The sequence below is a fragment of the Cuculus canorus genome, chromosome 3 (assembly GCF_017976375.1).
Source record: "Cuculus canorus isolate bCucCan1 chromosome 3, bCucCan1.pri, whole genome shotgun sequence".
Classification (NCBI taxonomy): domain Eukaryota; kingdom Metazoa; phylum Chordata; class Aves; order Cuculiformes; family Cuculidae; genus Cuculus; species Cuculus canorus.
The window spans coordinates 91,416,422-91,431,944 of record NC_071403.1 but is presented as its reverse complement, the minus strand read 5'-3'; the positions used below and the strand labels follow the sequence as shown (position 1 = coordinate 91,431,944).

At 36.8% G+C, this 15,523-nt stretch overlaps 1 protein-coding gene across 1 annotated transcript in view; it reads left to right on the top strand.

Moving 5' to 3' along the window:
- Positions 1–15,523, top strand: part of IARS2 (isoleucyl-tRNA synthetase 2, mitochondrial) — a 30,500-nt gene that overhangs the window by 6,756 nt on the left and 8,221 nt on the right. The window contains exons 10-14 of the mRNA XM_054061364.1: positions 728–818; positions 1,027–1,178; positions 2,132–2,292; positions 9,452–9,554; positions 10,165–10,258. Of these exons, the coding sequence (XP_053917339.1) occupies positions 728–818; positions 1,027–1,178; positions 2,132–2,292; positions 9,452–9,554; positions 10,165–10,258 (601 nt within the window). The remainder of the gene's footprint in view (positions 1–727; positions 819–1,026; positions 1,179–2,131; positions 2,293–9,451; positions 9,555–10,164; positions 10,259–15,523) is intronic.

Below are 15,523 nucleotides of genomic sequence, written 5' to 3'. Positions count from 1 at the left end.
GAAGTTTTTCATCTATCTGCTAATTAAAGCTTATAGGGATGAGGTAGAATAGAATGAGGTTTCTCTTTGTGTTTTGGGGTTTTTTTTGTTGGTATTTTTTTTTTTGAAGATAACACAATAATTCTTGGGTATTGGCTTTCGGTACTTGGAATTGGCTTTTAAACCTGCATCTGGCAGATGGATATGTAGTTATGTAGGTCATTATTACTGTTCTTTTTTCGGCAAAGCTTGTTTTAAACACATACGTAAATACAGTTCAGTTATGCATGATCAGTTTGTGTTTGATGCAAATGAAGTTGACAGGGAATTCTTTTTCTCTCTTACTTTCTATGGAGGTGACTTGAGGTGTTCCAAAAGCTGGTTATAGTTGTTTTTCTTGTTGGTTTCTTTGAGGGTGGGGATTTTCCATGGGGATTGTTTGTTTGTTTGTTTATTTTTTTGGGAAGTCATTGGGATGACTCACTAACCATTGAGTTGATGTGGGGCAGTTGTGGTATAGCTGCAAATGTAATGGTGCTCATTTCTTCTGATAGATCAAATTCCCTTACCTGCTAGATTACTAAAATTGAGGTTCACTAAATTTGAAGTGTACTTAAGTATAAAATACTTTGCTGTTCATCAGAACAGTAGTTGCTCAGCAGAACACTTAACTCGCTCTATGAATACCAAGAAGGTAATTCATTGACACATGCTACTTTATTGACATGGTTAATATACTTATTTTAAGGATTCCCTTGTGGATGAAGGTGGCTTTTTCACTCAAGCTGCAGGTCCAAAACTCCATAACAAGAATGTCCTTGAAGAAGGGAATGAAACTGGTGAGTATTTGATGTTTGGCCATTTGTAACTTTATCACTTACATTCCTGAGGTATATTTTGAGAGTTCATATAAACTGAACACATTTTGAATAGGGGTAAGGTACAGGCAACTCTTGCTATGCGTTAATCACAGAAGGTAACAAATTGAGGCTAAAAGTAGCAGTATGTTCAAACTAGATTTTGATCTTGCCTCATTTTTCTTTTCAGTCATTCAGATGCTTCAGGCAGCTGGGAGTTTATTAAAAGAGGAGAAATATGTGCACAGTTATCCATATGACTGGAGGACTAAAAAGCCAATCATTATTCGTGCCAGCAAACAGTGGTTTGTTAACACGGCAGATGTGAAGGCTACAGCACAGGTAGATAATTTTGCTTTCTTACGAGACTTTCAAGGACAGCTAATGCCATTTGGAACCACCAAACAGTCTTGATGTAGCTCACTCCAGAATATGTTCTTCTCTAGGCTTTGCAGACACTGTTGAAAAGTTTTAGTTATTTGTAGAAGTGATTAATGTTTTTTGTCAATATTGGATAATTATTGATGTAAAATAATAAATATCTTGACATTTGTTCATTTTATTTACAGGAGATGTATGAGTTTCTTAGAGCTACTGAAATTTTTCCTCAAATATTTTTAAAAATATGATGTTTCAAGGGATTAAATCAGAGGAGACAATTTTATCACTATTAGAATTATCTTTGTTATGGTAGCCTTGAATGCTGACATCTTTGTTTGCTCTCCTGTTAATTTTGCCACAATTCTATTTTAAATAACTTTAAAACGAGTTTTTCTCACATACAGTGCTTTTTGAAATCATTTAGAAACATACAGAAAACACAGAGCAGCACTTTAGGCAGTCTTGGGTAACAGTGATTTCATTCTAATTAGGGCATGAAGTGTTTATTCCATATTCATCTTTATCTAGAATGAAGGAAAATGTGATGGTTGTTCGGCAGGTTTGGGGGTGATTGGTAGCCCACTCTCTAATACAGGCAGCATGAATCAAGATGTGATATCGGATCAGACAACAGCACAAGACACAAGGAGCTATTAAACTTCAGATAGTGATAGTGATGCTGATGCCATTTCTAACTCACTTTAGGGTGTTTCTGCCTGAGAATCGGAAGCAGCATTTTGAGTGTGTTGTTCAAGAGCAGTGTGTGGCCGAGTAATTAAATTAGACAGTTGCTCAAGAGCATGTTATACAATACTGGGAGTGGGAGTGTTGGCCTCTACCATTTTTACTGATAGCAGAAGGAGTCTTTGTCTGAATGCTGAAGCCTTTTCAACAATTCACTGTGTACTTTATAGGAAGTGCTGAAAAAAGTGAAAGTTATTCCTACATCTGCATTGAACAGAATGCTTGAAATGCTGGACAGAAGGACATTTTGGTGTATATCACGGCAAAGGTGTTGGGGTGTTCCAATCCCTGTTTTTTACCAGAAGAACACAGGAGAGTGCTTGTTAAACAGGTATTTGTCTAACTTTATATGCTGAGAAATGAAAGAATGAGTACTGTCTCTTATGCTGCAGTTACACAATATTATAAAACCTATGTTTATACTTGAAGTACACTTTCTTATTTGTTTATACCCAGAAATAATTCAGCTATAAATTAAAACAATCAAAAATTCATTGCTGAAGGTGACTTGTACGTAAGTAATAGGAATCAATTTACTTAAGTTGACTGAAAAGTCTGTTTGATAATTGCTGCTTTCATCCTTCATCTTCAAATTAAATGAGCTGGCAGTAATCACTGGTTTTTACATTTAAGCAAGGAGTAAGATCAAGTTGTAGTTACAGTAGATTGCAACTGTACTTCTAGCACTGTAAATTAAACAATACAGTTATTTTGTCAGAATAGCTTTTTGCAGTTGCATAAGTGACAGTGAGATCTGTGAAGTGGAATAACTGAGTCTGTTGCAGAATAAACAGGTGCGCCTTGTTTCAAAACAAAGTCAGGGTGTTTTTGAAGAGCCGGCTGTAATAAATGTAAGTTAAAGTGGCCTTTAGCTATATGGTTTGGTTTGTCTAAAGCTTCAGATGCTAGCCTTATTCTGCCATCATTTACTTAAGTTAATAGTATCGAGATATTGCAAACACTGCATTTCAGAAATTTCAGGCAGTGCAATGCGGAGGAAATGCTATGCTTTAAAGCAAGAAACTTCAACCAAATATGATCCTTATTTAAGGAATACTAGACTGCTTGTTTTGGGGAACAGGGCTTTTCAATTGTGCATGTCCTCTTAACAAGATGATTTCATAAAAATAATATTGTGGAATTCCACATTCGTTGTTTATTTCCACTATTGTTTTCTGTTTTGAGTTATGCTAGTGAAACTCGATTTTATACATCTTAACCTTAAGGAGTGTTGCAGAACTCTTTTTTTTTTAATTCTGGTGTAGAATAAATATATTACAGAGGATCCAGCGTGTTTTCCAGAGGCTGGACTGAGCACATAAGTATAGGAGTGGGTCACGCTTAGGGTGTGGAGAGCAGGAAATGGACTTTAAGCAGTTAGTCCTTAGCCTCACCTAGTGTCACTGGGTGTGTAGGTGCAGAGATAGGTACTTTGGCTCTCTTGCAGTAGGCAATAACTGTGAGAAAAGATCACAGTAACCATAGTCGTTTACCTGAATAATGCTGACGCACATCAGGAAATAAAGGAATGGAGGCTCTGTGGGGTGTAAAATCGTTTTATCCACAAAACCTGTTAACGTATTAAAAGGTACTGTTTACGTTAAAAAATTACAATTTCTGAGGAATGCTTGTTGTAGTCTGTCTGTGGAACAGACTTGTGTGTTACTTGTGCGTGCTTAAAACTGTTAAAACTCTTGCTTAACAGCAAAATAAGAGCGTCATGAAAACCATTTTAACAGTTGGCAAACATGAATGGCACCATGAAGCAATGGCTACTTCAGGACATGGAGGAGCTGACCCAGCTGGTACAGAAAACTTTTGAAAGGAGGGATGCATAGGGGTTTCTTTAGATTGTAGTAAAATTACCTTGAAAGCCAGTGAACTGTGTTTAAAAAAGTGTTTTGTAAGTGCTTGAGCTGTTTGAAGTTATTGCTGGAGTTGTGCAATATGTGGCAATCAGAGCATTTTGTTGTGATAATCTCTGCAATAGTTTAACACCTTGACCTTCATATGTTGGTATTGGCCATGTAGGTGCGTGAACAAAGGGACAGTGCAGCATGTTTATTTAGAATTGATCTGAGGGAAAAAGATGTTGTGGAAAAAAATACATATGCAATATGCTTGAAAGGTTTATTTATTTCATTTGGCTGGCAGCCTCTGGCATTCATTTATAAGCAATACTCCTTGCATCTAACATGTTTTACAGTAGAGGTGAAACTTTCAAAGAAAACAGTAAACTACACATTAGGTATTTAAAGTTAGCCATAACAGGCTTCTGTAACCGGAGTAGGAAAAGTGTGCAGAATATTGGCCTATAGAAATGACAGGCAAACTTAGAAAGCAGTCTGTCAATTCATAGGTCATTTTCCTGGACACCAGTTCTTATTGAAATAAACAAGTAAGCCTAAATATTTTGTTATGTTTGCATTATAATTTTGAAATCGTGTCACATCACAATGAGTTGCTGATATATTTCAAACACTTGAAAAATTTCATGTTAGGTTTGTGTGAATAATATCATTAAAACAACAGTAAATAACTTACATTTCAAACCAAAAGCTGCTTTATAATCTTGAATGCTGGATAGAAATGCTCCAGTAGAAGCTTCTCCGGAGTTATTGAGTGGCTATCAAAAGTAACAGCATCTCCACTGGAAGTCATTGTAGTCCACATGGAGTTGCTGTTACATGTGAGAGCACTGATGGTCGATCTTGAATGATCCTGTTTATGTATCACCTGTAAAAAGACTTTAAAAAAAAAACCAAAACCAAACAACAAGCTAAAACCAAACCCACCGTTTTTCATTCTGTAGCTCATAGCTTCCACTGAATTTGTCATATGAAGGTCTGCAGAAAGCTTTTCCTTCAAGATGAACAGCTCGTCTCTAACAGAATATTTTACTCGACACTAAGAATCCTGTCTTTCCAACTTGAAAGCCGAGAGTAGGTTGCAATCTTGTGTGCAACAAGCTTCTGATGCAAGATCTCCATGTCTTCCTGGTTGCTGTGCCCCTCCATAGCCCTAAAAAAGATTTGATTTTATGTCGCTGTTGTCTAAGCTTGCAAATATAAAATGCTACAGAATATTAGAACCTTTATGTAAAGTATACAACATCATATTGTAATAAGGAATTTAAGCATTAATGTAAGATAAGAAAACCCTTTCAGAGAGGCCAAAGAGAACATTTTTTCATTATTGCAATTTTCAGTAAGAATTATGAGAATACAGAAGTAAGATTCTATGTGATTTCTCTTCAGAAGTGGAGGAAAAAGTAGACTTAAATAGAATACATACGCAAGTAAATGCTTTTTATTTTGTCAGCTTTCAAAATTTAGCAGGTCTCTTGAGAAAACTTTCTGATTCAAGGAAATTCATTCCACAGTAACAGGAGATATTTTGTATTTCCAGTAGTAGCTGAGACGTACTTTAATCTTACCTCATGCGATAACTTAACTTCGATATTCTATGTTCAGATATTGAGAATAATATATCCTATTGAAAAGATTATTCTAATGCCTAAGAACTTTTCTCCCCTTCTGATTTTCACAAGTAGTTTAAATTTCTGGCAAAAAAACCCAGTCTTTGAAGTGCATCTGCCCTGCTCTTGAATTTGCCTTTTAAAATATTAAGACATTTAAGTGATTTGTAAGCAACAGTAACTTACTGTAACAGAAATACTTACTGCTGAAGTGTCAATGTTCATGTAAAGAAAACTTGTCTTCTTTACTCTTGTTTGAAATGAGATTGAGAGAGCGTGAGGTACTATATTCTTCTTCTCCCGACTAGATCTTTAAGCTGCCTCATTTCTGTTAACACATTAAATAAGTGTTCAGCATAATCAATATCAGACTTCAGAGTGATTGGCTGGTGTCGTGGTAGCGTGAATTACCGTAGGGTTTTCAGTGTTAAAACGTAGCAAGTGACACGTAATGCAAGTTTTTCTAGATAGTGTATGAATACAGGGCAAAGTTTTACAATGGTGTTTATTGCTAACTCGGTGGATTATCATGCTCACATTGAAGTCCGCAGATTATAAAGTGATGAGTAGTTATTTGAGAAAGGTGTTTTTTCACTTGCACCTTGCATAAATGTACTTTCAAAAATCTTCCTCCTTAAATATAGTAATTTCTCTCTTTCTGGTAATAGTTAATGATAAGGATCCTGGGAAAAGATTAGAGGAATAGGCATGGGGTGGGGTTTGTTGGTTTTTCCTGGATTTTTCAAACTGTAGGAGAAAAAGGTATTTGGTGAAATGGTATCCTGGAATTCTTTGGTCTTAACTATCTCCTCTTAAAGTACTTGACCATTAATGTTCACCTGTATTCTGTAGGGGAATGGAATATAATGAAAAAAAAGTGCACTACTTAAACCAAGTCTTTAGCTTGATTTTAAACTATGATAGGATTGTGAGAATATTGGTCAAAAATAAGGTCATTTCACAGTCATTGACTATTTCTTGTGATTCATAAAGTATGACCTTTTAGCTGTCTGAAAACTTTTATCTGTAGTGTAATTGTATCTGTTAGTTCATGTGTCACAAAAATGTGTCTTTAAAAGAGTTCTGCCCTTATAAATTAAGCGTTTGCAATACTCTTGGTGAAAGATTAGTCCATAATAGGTTTTGTACAATGGTAGACTACTGGTGTGTGGCACAGGCATTACTTACAGTAAATGAAGGTAGTAGTTTTATGATAGTTTCCCAAGGAAGATCGATAGCAAAGTTTTATTTCCTTCTTGCTCCTCCACCTGCCTCCATTGGAAAGGAGGAGAATTCATCCTCACTAAAGGTAATACATTTTGCACTAACACACTGTTTCAGGGGTTGTAGTCTCCCTTGTTAGTTTCTCCAAATATTTGTCTGATAGACCTGACCTTACTCACTATCTCTTCCATTGAGAAGAGAGTTCATTGTAATTAACAATTGCAGTGTTAAAAAACTGGTGGCAGTTCGGGCCATATCACCTTTACTTAAAGCTTAGAATATCTGATAAACTGAGATTTCTGCTGTGATGAGACTGAATCAGAGTATATGTCCTGCCACTGAAGTGTATTTGCAATATGGAAAAGTTATGTGGAAGATGAGCTTAGTTCCTGTTTGAATTAGTATAGAAACTTTTCTGTACTAGTTATGGGTATGGTTCTAGATTAGAAAAGTTTTCTGGCTCTAATTTGATGCCAGAGCCGTTAGCTGAGCACTGAATTACTTCTTCCCTGAATTACTCAACATGCACTAGGGTATTACTAAGGTAAATCATCCTCTTTAATTTAGCTACTCTCTTCTGCTGACATCCATGGGTAAGACTTGGCCAGTAACAGGAAAGCATTGACATTGTGGAGGGACAACTAGTTATCCGTAATTGTCTTCAAAAATATACAGATAAGCCCTTTGAGAAGAATCAAAGATAGAGCCTTCTGTTGGTGAAGAGTGAAAAATAATGTCGTATATAGCTTTTTCTAAAGTATTCCCAGGTGCTATGATGTGTGTCAACATTGAGGGTGTGGGTATAAAGCCTGACTCTTCAGTGAAAGGTACTGACTCATCCCGCAAGAGAGACAGAAATTCAGAGGAATATTATTTTTTTTTTTTTTTTGAGAGAGATTTCTGAATTTGAAGATTTAGCCTGAAAGAGGCAAAGCATAAGGGATACTTATCAGCTACCTGCCGGGAATCTACTAGGACTGGAGTTGTTTGCTTTTGTCTTGGAGAAGTAACACTTCAGAAATGGAACTATAGACAAATAGGCCTCTGTGCAAATATTTCTGAAAGGAAAAGATACCATTCAGAACCAGAGCTCCTAAATGTTGTTTTACCAAGATAAATACTAGCAGATATATTACGAAGCCATAAATTGTGTCCTACGTTCATTAGACTGGAAGGCGAATGATATTCATTCTAGCCTGAAAGGGTAAGAATGGCGGTGGTGTTTTAGATGCCTGTCATGTTCTAAGTGTTACTGGTTAGTAGGGGATATTCTCTGGGAGTTGACTTTGAAAAGTAGTTTGATTGGTTGATTAATTAATTTGATTGATTGATTCACAAATACAAAACTATTGGTCTGCCATTGCAGTTTTATTCCAGTGATCAAGAGCAAAATTTCATTTTCATCTTGCTGTCACAGCTCATCTCATATAATTAAATAATGAGCTTACATTACATACACATTCTTGGAAAACAGAGGTTTTCATGCTTAAACTCCGTGTGTAAGAGTCCACTAAATGCTCTAGTGATGTAGCTCAGCTTTATTAGCAGTGCAGAACAAATAGTGCTGAAGCCCAAGTACAAAACTGAGGACAGTAAAGGACGGTAAAGAAGTTAGATCAGCTGCCTTTTGTGTTTTAAAGATAATTTCAGGTCACTATTGTACATTTTCCCCTTTCGCAGTGATGTGTCAAGAAGTTAGTTAATTGATTTAACGTAAGAAGTGAAGATTTAAACAAATCTCTGGTGGCTTGAGAAGTGCAGTGGTTTAGTTTGAGGTTGACAGATCCTGGTGATCTGCCTAAATACGGGAGAAGTTTTACAAATCACCCCTTTAGTACATAGTCTCTGAATCAGCACAACGAAGTATGTGGGTTTTGGTTTTTGAGCTATCCTAATTTATGTCCAGGCTTGGCATGAAATTGTATTAAAAATCAATTCCTCATAGCCTTACCTACTGGTGACAGTGATTGAGTGTGTCATAAGTAGTGCACAGAACTGTATGCCTTGTGGTTGTGTTATCTGTTCAGATCAGGAAAAATACTTAGTTGATTTTTTAATTTTTCTTACTTCCAGAGCACCTATTTATTTCAGGACCTTTGTTCTGGCTGCTGCTATACCATATGAATTCATTTACTGCCTTCAGAGTGCATGTTGAATGATTGTTTACATCACTCTTTTAGTGGGTACAGAAGGTTCAGTTTCCCACATTATTCAGATTAATATTACACATGTGTTTCTTAGAGTTCAAAAGATATGGTGTTGAAAAGGGGGGAATCCAGACAACCAGAAATCTAATATTAGAAATGTTATTCAAAATGCTGCCATTTCCTGACTTTCAATTTCTGCATGAGTTCTCAAAATCTCTTTATCCAGTGGAGAAAAGAAGCCTGTTATCAAAAAGAGCAAATATTTTGGAGGGAAATAGTTGTTTAGTTTTCTGTAAATCCAAGGTGAAGAGAAATGGGTTTTAGGAGTTTTCAAGCTACTGGCATCTTTACTGAGTACCCAGTTATTGAGTGTTTGCAGAAAAAGCTAGTTGGAATGCATATGGGTTTCTGTACATCCAGGTTTTACACAACCCTGCCCATCTTAAAAAGATTTCCTACTTTTGTCTTATAATACAGGCAGAAAGCTCTGTGGTCTTGTATGGATTAGAAGCTGGAAAATCACGGGTTTAAATAGCTTGGTCCCTTTATCAGTGTATCTCACCACTTTGTATCTGGGATACTTGTAGAAAAGTACAATTAACTCACCAATTTATAAACCCTTTTTTTTTCTTCTAACCCAGTGAAACTATCGCAGGTATCATCAAAATAGTGGAGGAGCAAGGAACAGATGCATGGTGGACACTTCCTGTTGAACAACTACTGTCAAAAGAGGCTGTAGCAAAGGTGATTCTTTTGACTTAAAATAAAGAGGGTGCTTGAGACAGTTTAGTGATGGGACGTAATAGAAAACCTTTGTGTATTTCTGTGATCCTTTGGAGTCTTATTCTTTTCACTTAATATCTTCTCATGAAGGTACATTCAGAAAATAAGATCTCAGTATGGCAAAATAAATACAATCAGGTCTGTGCCATGACGTCAGGATGAAGTTCTCTATCCTTATCATTTTAGTTCATAAGGAAAGCAACACTGTAATTAAACAAATCGTGGGTCCAAATATACATTAAGTCTTTTTCTTTAAGATAGATCCAAACTTTTATTTACACTTCTTAGTGTTGCTTTGACAATTGTGTTCTTAAGCTAGCACACAAACTGTGGTGTTACTCTGTCATCTCAGGTTTCTGGTAGCTTTTTGTTATTCTGTTTTGGGATATTACAGGTAATTATCTGAAAACTATTGTGAAAAATCATCTAAATTATTTTGTGTTCACAGAGTTAGTAGCAGAGCCTGTACAAACTTGATTTAGAAACCAAATCTATTATATATCTAACTTTGAAAAGCATTGATGATATAGAGTATTCTGTTTGCATTATTTAATAATTGTTTTTCCCATAGGCGGGTGGACACGATGTTTTGGATTATGTCAAGGGACAGGATGTCCTAGACATCTGGTTTGACAGTGGAACTTCCTGGGCTCATGTTTTAGAAGGTACAGAGTTAATATGTTGATCTTTCTTTTAAAATACTTTGAGAAGAAAATGCAACTGGCTTGCATGATGTTGTTGATATCAGCAGAGCTGAGTTAGATTATGCCAGCAGCAAACTGGATGTGACTTCTTGTAAAGCTGCTTTTGCTTGTAAAGATAAGGATTTTATGTTGACAAACTCATTTTCAGTGTAGTTGAAGTCGAGATTTTGCTAATATTCTATTCTGACTGATTCTGTCATGTGGCGTAGCATGTATCTTCTAATCAGAACATATTTGTTTTGAGTATAGAGGTTTTATGACAGAAAGGGCCAAGGTACTTCACTGCTAGCTGGTAACTCAAATTATTTTCAGTTAACGAGGCTCAGTTTGTGCTTGTGCATGCTGTTTTGAAGGGAAATAGAGATCAGCTGCTGAATCTAACTTTTGTAATTTTAACAGTGTAGGTGTACTTTTTTGCTTCTGAGGACTTTCGGTATGTTGTGACTTCAAATATTTATACTTGCTGCTACTTATAGCTCCTGCTGCTAGTAGTTGCTGCTCAGCAGGTAGCAGATATGTATAAAAATATATAAAATGTATAAAAATATATAAAATATATGCTTTTTGCTTGGAGGATAGTCCAAAGTCGGGAGTCCTTTCTAAAGGAGGAGTCTGATCCCATACATAGTCTGTTGGACTTTAAACCCTCAGTACACAATTGTGTGATAACAATCTTGTTGAATTATAAAACACGTTAGTACCAGAGGTTTTATTTCTTAGCAACGTGGTCAGGCAATAGTACCATCAGCAAACACACATTTTCTACAAGACCTTTACATATATTGAAGTTCATACTCTTAAAAAATGGTTTTGGTTTGGTTTTGAAAGGTATAACAAAGTTATTGATACACTGTGCGCAATTATCTTCCTGTATTCTTTCGGGCCTTAACACCTTGGTATGCAAAAGCTACCTCTGATCCTGTTTAGAGAAAAGATGTAGCATTTATTAAGGAAAAGTAGGATCAAGACTCTTGATTCATTGTCAGTTTGTGTAAGGCTCCCGTATGGGTTCTGTAATGTCTAATAAATGTTGAATCTCTTCATAGTACAGGCTGATTCTTCCATGGAACAATTAGAAGTTCCTGTTCTCTATCTAGTCATCTATTTTCATGAAACTTGGTGTGTGTAAGGCATCCTCTTTGGTTGTCTGGCGTGACTGGAGTGGCCCTGCTGGTTCAAAAGTTGAGGAAGATGCTAACAAGCAGCATAGTCTTGTAAGCCTCTTCGTCTTCCAAAATGATAAAAAATTTGCATTACTGTTTTTCCTATGTAACTGTGGCAGTGGAAGTACAGTCTCGGTGATTCATATGAAATTACTATTTTAATTTACCCTGTATGAGAAATGTAGTTTGCAAGAGATGTTGTTGAATGACTATTTTCCATTGTATTTCCTTGTACAAACAGTACTTAAAGGGAGCCTGCAGAAAAGACGAGGAGGGGCTCTTTATCAGAGAGTATAGAGAAAGGATGAGGGGTAATGGTTTTAAGCTGAAAGAGGGGGGATTTAGATTAGATATTAGGAAGAAATGTTTCCCTGTGAGGGTGGTGATGTTGCCCAGAGAAGTCATGGATGCCCCATCCCTGGAGGTGTTCAAAACCAGGTTGGATGAGGCTTTCAGCACTCTGATCCAGTGGGAGGTGTCCCTGCCCACTGCAGGTGGGGTGGAACTTGATGATCTTTAAGTTCCCTTCCAACCCAAACCATTCTATAAGTCAATTTCCCAATGTGCTTCAGATTTAAAACTTTTTGCAGTTCTTCCTATGTCAGTAAAAACAGTTGTCAAGGCTTACAAACAGGCTAACTGGTGGGATTCTTTTTCAGAGTACTCTTGCATAAAAACGGATTGAATCCATGGAGAAATCCAAAGTTGCTTAGAGAACATCACAAAGATAACAACTTCCTGTGGCTTAAACTCATGAAAGCACAATGGTGAATGGAAGCTGAAACGCTACCTGTCAAGTGCAGGCTGCTGCTTTTGTAGCTGGAGATCAGTGATAGCAGCAGTTATTGCTTGCCTTCTGATGATGCTGTCGTGCATGGCAGTGGTTCTTCTGCAGCACATGAGTTAATTTTGTGGCAACTAGAGGATATAATAGATGGCTAAAACTGTGAGACTAATGTTTATAACTGTTTCACTCTACCATGAACTCACGTTATCAAAAATTAGAGTTCAGTGACCTGTCTGATAGTAGCCAGCAGGAATAAACAGCGTTACAGGTTTCCCTGCCCATTCCAGTCTCACAAAATTAAGTTATTCTGTTCAGTATCTCTGCAGTCTGGGGAACTTTTGGCATGAGTTTTTACTGAGCTTTACTTAGCTGTGTCCATGCTTATTAAATGAGATGCAGCAGTTATACAATTCATCCCTTTAGTTGGTGGCCACACATATTGCTTTAAAAAAGTATGGCAGGTTGGGAAGGAGATGAGGAGAAGGAAGAGGAGAGGGGAAAGTGATTCTGAAATGAAGTTTTTTTGAACAGGCTAAAGGAGTTGCTCAGTGACATTAGTCTCCTACCAGAGACAGGGCATAGTTCTGATGGAAGTGACTTCAAGTTGCTCTTTTTTCATTAAATTGTGGTTGGCTTCCTTTTTTCAGCCTAGGTGTGGCAAAAGTAAATGACAAATTAACCAAACCTCATTCTACATCAGCAGTGTGGCAGGTAGGAAGGTGCAACTTGCTAAGATTTAGCTACCCTAGTCACAAATCCAAAAATGTATAGTCATAACTAGTTTGTGTGTAAAATAAATACTAATCCATTTGCACCATTGAGAGCAGCCTCACAAATGCAACATGCTCTGACAAACCCCATTGCTAGTTTTTTTGAGATACAAATTACTTTAATGCTCTGTTTGCCCAACACAGTTTTCACTGAACAGTTTATCATTTTGCTGTCTAACCTTGTTTCTTGCTATGCATGCCGTAGATAGCATTTTTATTTTGAAAACTGTTTCCTGATCCCTTTATGAAGTGGTAAAATTCAAATTGGATTGTTTTGTCCATGAATAAATTCATTTTCACAGTACTGCAATGAGGTGGAAGTGTTAATACCCTGCTTCCAAAAAGAAGGTGTGGTAAAAGCAAAATTTGGTTCAAAAGCATTTGCTAATTTGGAATGCTCAATTATGTGGTGCCTAGCACTCTTTTTTGGCGTGTTTTTTCCTTTGAATTTCAGTTTATGTTCAGCCTTTTGGTAGTGCTTATTTCAGCAGCATATCCATTTTAGGGAATTATTTTTTGTCTTAAAATTCTCTTATGGGTCTTGGCGTTTAACTCATGGGCAGAATGCCATCTGCGTTACAAACTTCAGATGATTATTTTTTGAAGTAGTTCATATAATAATGCACACTGGACTGCACTGCGAGGCAATATGTCTTTGATAAAAGTGGCACAAGTTTTTATCCATAGTTTTGTATCGCAGTTATGGTAGTTTTCAGCATCATGACTTTTTCCCTATCTTATTGGCTAATATTTAACTGAATGAATGTGATTATTTTACAACTTACCTATTGAAGTGTTTAAACTTTTGTGCTGACTGAGAGACATGAATTTATCTTACCTGATTCATTCTTGGCATTAAAATACAATACGTTTAATCTAAAAGTCAAAGTCTGTAAGAGTAAAGATATGGAATCTTGAAATCCAAACCAGAAGGATCATAAATTATAATTCTCTCTAATGACCTATGTACTATACCTCAGTGTAAAATAAACAACTGAAAAGTCTCTTCTGGGTTGTTGAACATACTGTTCCATATACAAAGAAACACGTGCGCTGTTCTAATTCATTTATACGTAACCATCACAACTTTAATGTGACAAGTTAGGGAGCTACTGCAGGCTTTGTATATGCAAAACCCATGTTTGTACGTTATGGAAATAAAATGTTCCAGCTACCCTTAAATTTGTGAGGTACGTTAGCCAGCCTGCCAGATGTACTAGTTCTGTCAGAAAAGACCAGTGCAGTTTGCCATTTGTAATCAGTTGCATGTTTAAATTCTTCCCTCCTCTAAATTGTAACTACTGGTATTTCCATGAAAAGTTCTCTTCTCTAAAACTAGCGGCTAGTAAACTACTTGTAAATAACAACTGTTTTTTAATCATCCCTTCTGATTTTCCTCTGTTATTTTCTTCCCTTCCACAAATAGGCTTTTCATCTTGTCTTTAGCAGGCATTTTTGTGGTCTTTTAATACAAAGGGTGATCCCTAGTTACTCTGCTTTTTAAAACCCACGCTCCTTGTAGATTTTCTTGAAGAAATAAACAAATGTGTTTAAAAATCATAATACCCACCCATACATTTTCCTGTGCTAGCTGGAGCTGTGTGGCCTTGACCTTTGTAATGTTGAACTTCCTTTTATTGCAGGATGGATCTAAATATTGCAACTTCCATTAAGCTAAACAAATAAATCAAGTCTGGCAGCAGTAGAAAGAAGCATTGTCTCAGGGGTCCTAGGAAGAGGATAAAAGGAGCTAATAGATAAAAACCTGAGTGCTGGAACTTTTGTCTGAATATCTGGAAAGTTACATCAACTTTTAGAATCAAAAACTAAATTTCTGCCAGATGTGCATATTATGTTGCACTTTTGAAGTCTTTTACTTGCATTTTCTGCTGTGCTCCACAGGATTCTGTTCTCACTCTGATGGTGACCTGTCTGGGATTATTTAGGACAAGGAGGGGCTTCTTGAGTCAACAAGTCTTGTACCTCTTCATACAGTGACTAATTTCTACCAGTAAAGCCATTAAAACCTTAGTGCCCTCTTTCAACCCTGTGGGAAAGCTGGGTTTGCTCTTCTTTTAATGTGCAGTCAGCTAAAACCTAGTCTCTGACTTGTGGACTGTTTTTACTTTGATGCCAACAGTAGTCGTTAGCTCCAGTTGTTCTTCTCTAGCATTACATTTTTTTTTTGGGGGGGAGGGGAGGGGGGGGAAACATTTCCACTCAGCTTTCACCTGGATAAGCTAAACAAGCCAGGCTCCTCCAGACCCCTCTCTCCCAAACCAGGCTTTCTGTTGCTCGGGTTGTCTTAACCCTTATCTGGAGTTTTTAATCTTCCTGCAACACCAGTGGTGAGAGAAATGTAAAGGAGCAAGCTGTGGTCACTGACAAAGCTTTGTGGTCTCCTCTGAAAATACCTGATGCCTTACACAGGCAGGTCAGGTATGACCTGTATCCTAAGTAATTCCCAGCTGTCAATTTTCAGGTGGTAGCATGGATTTTTACTAAT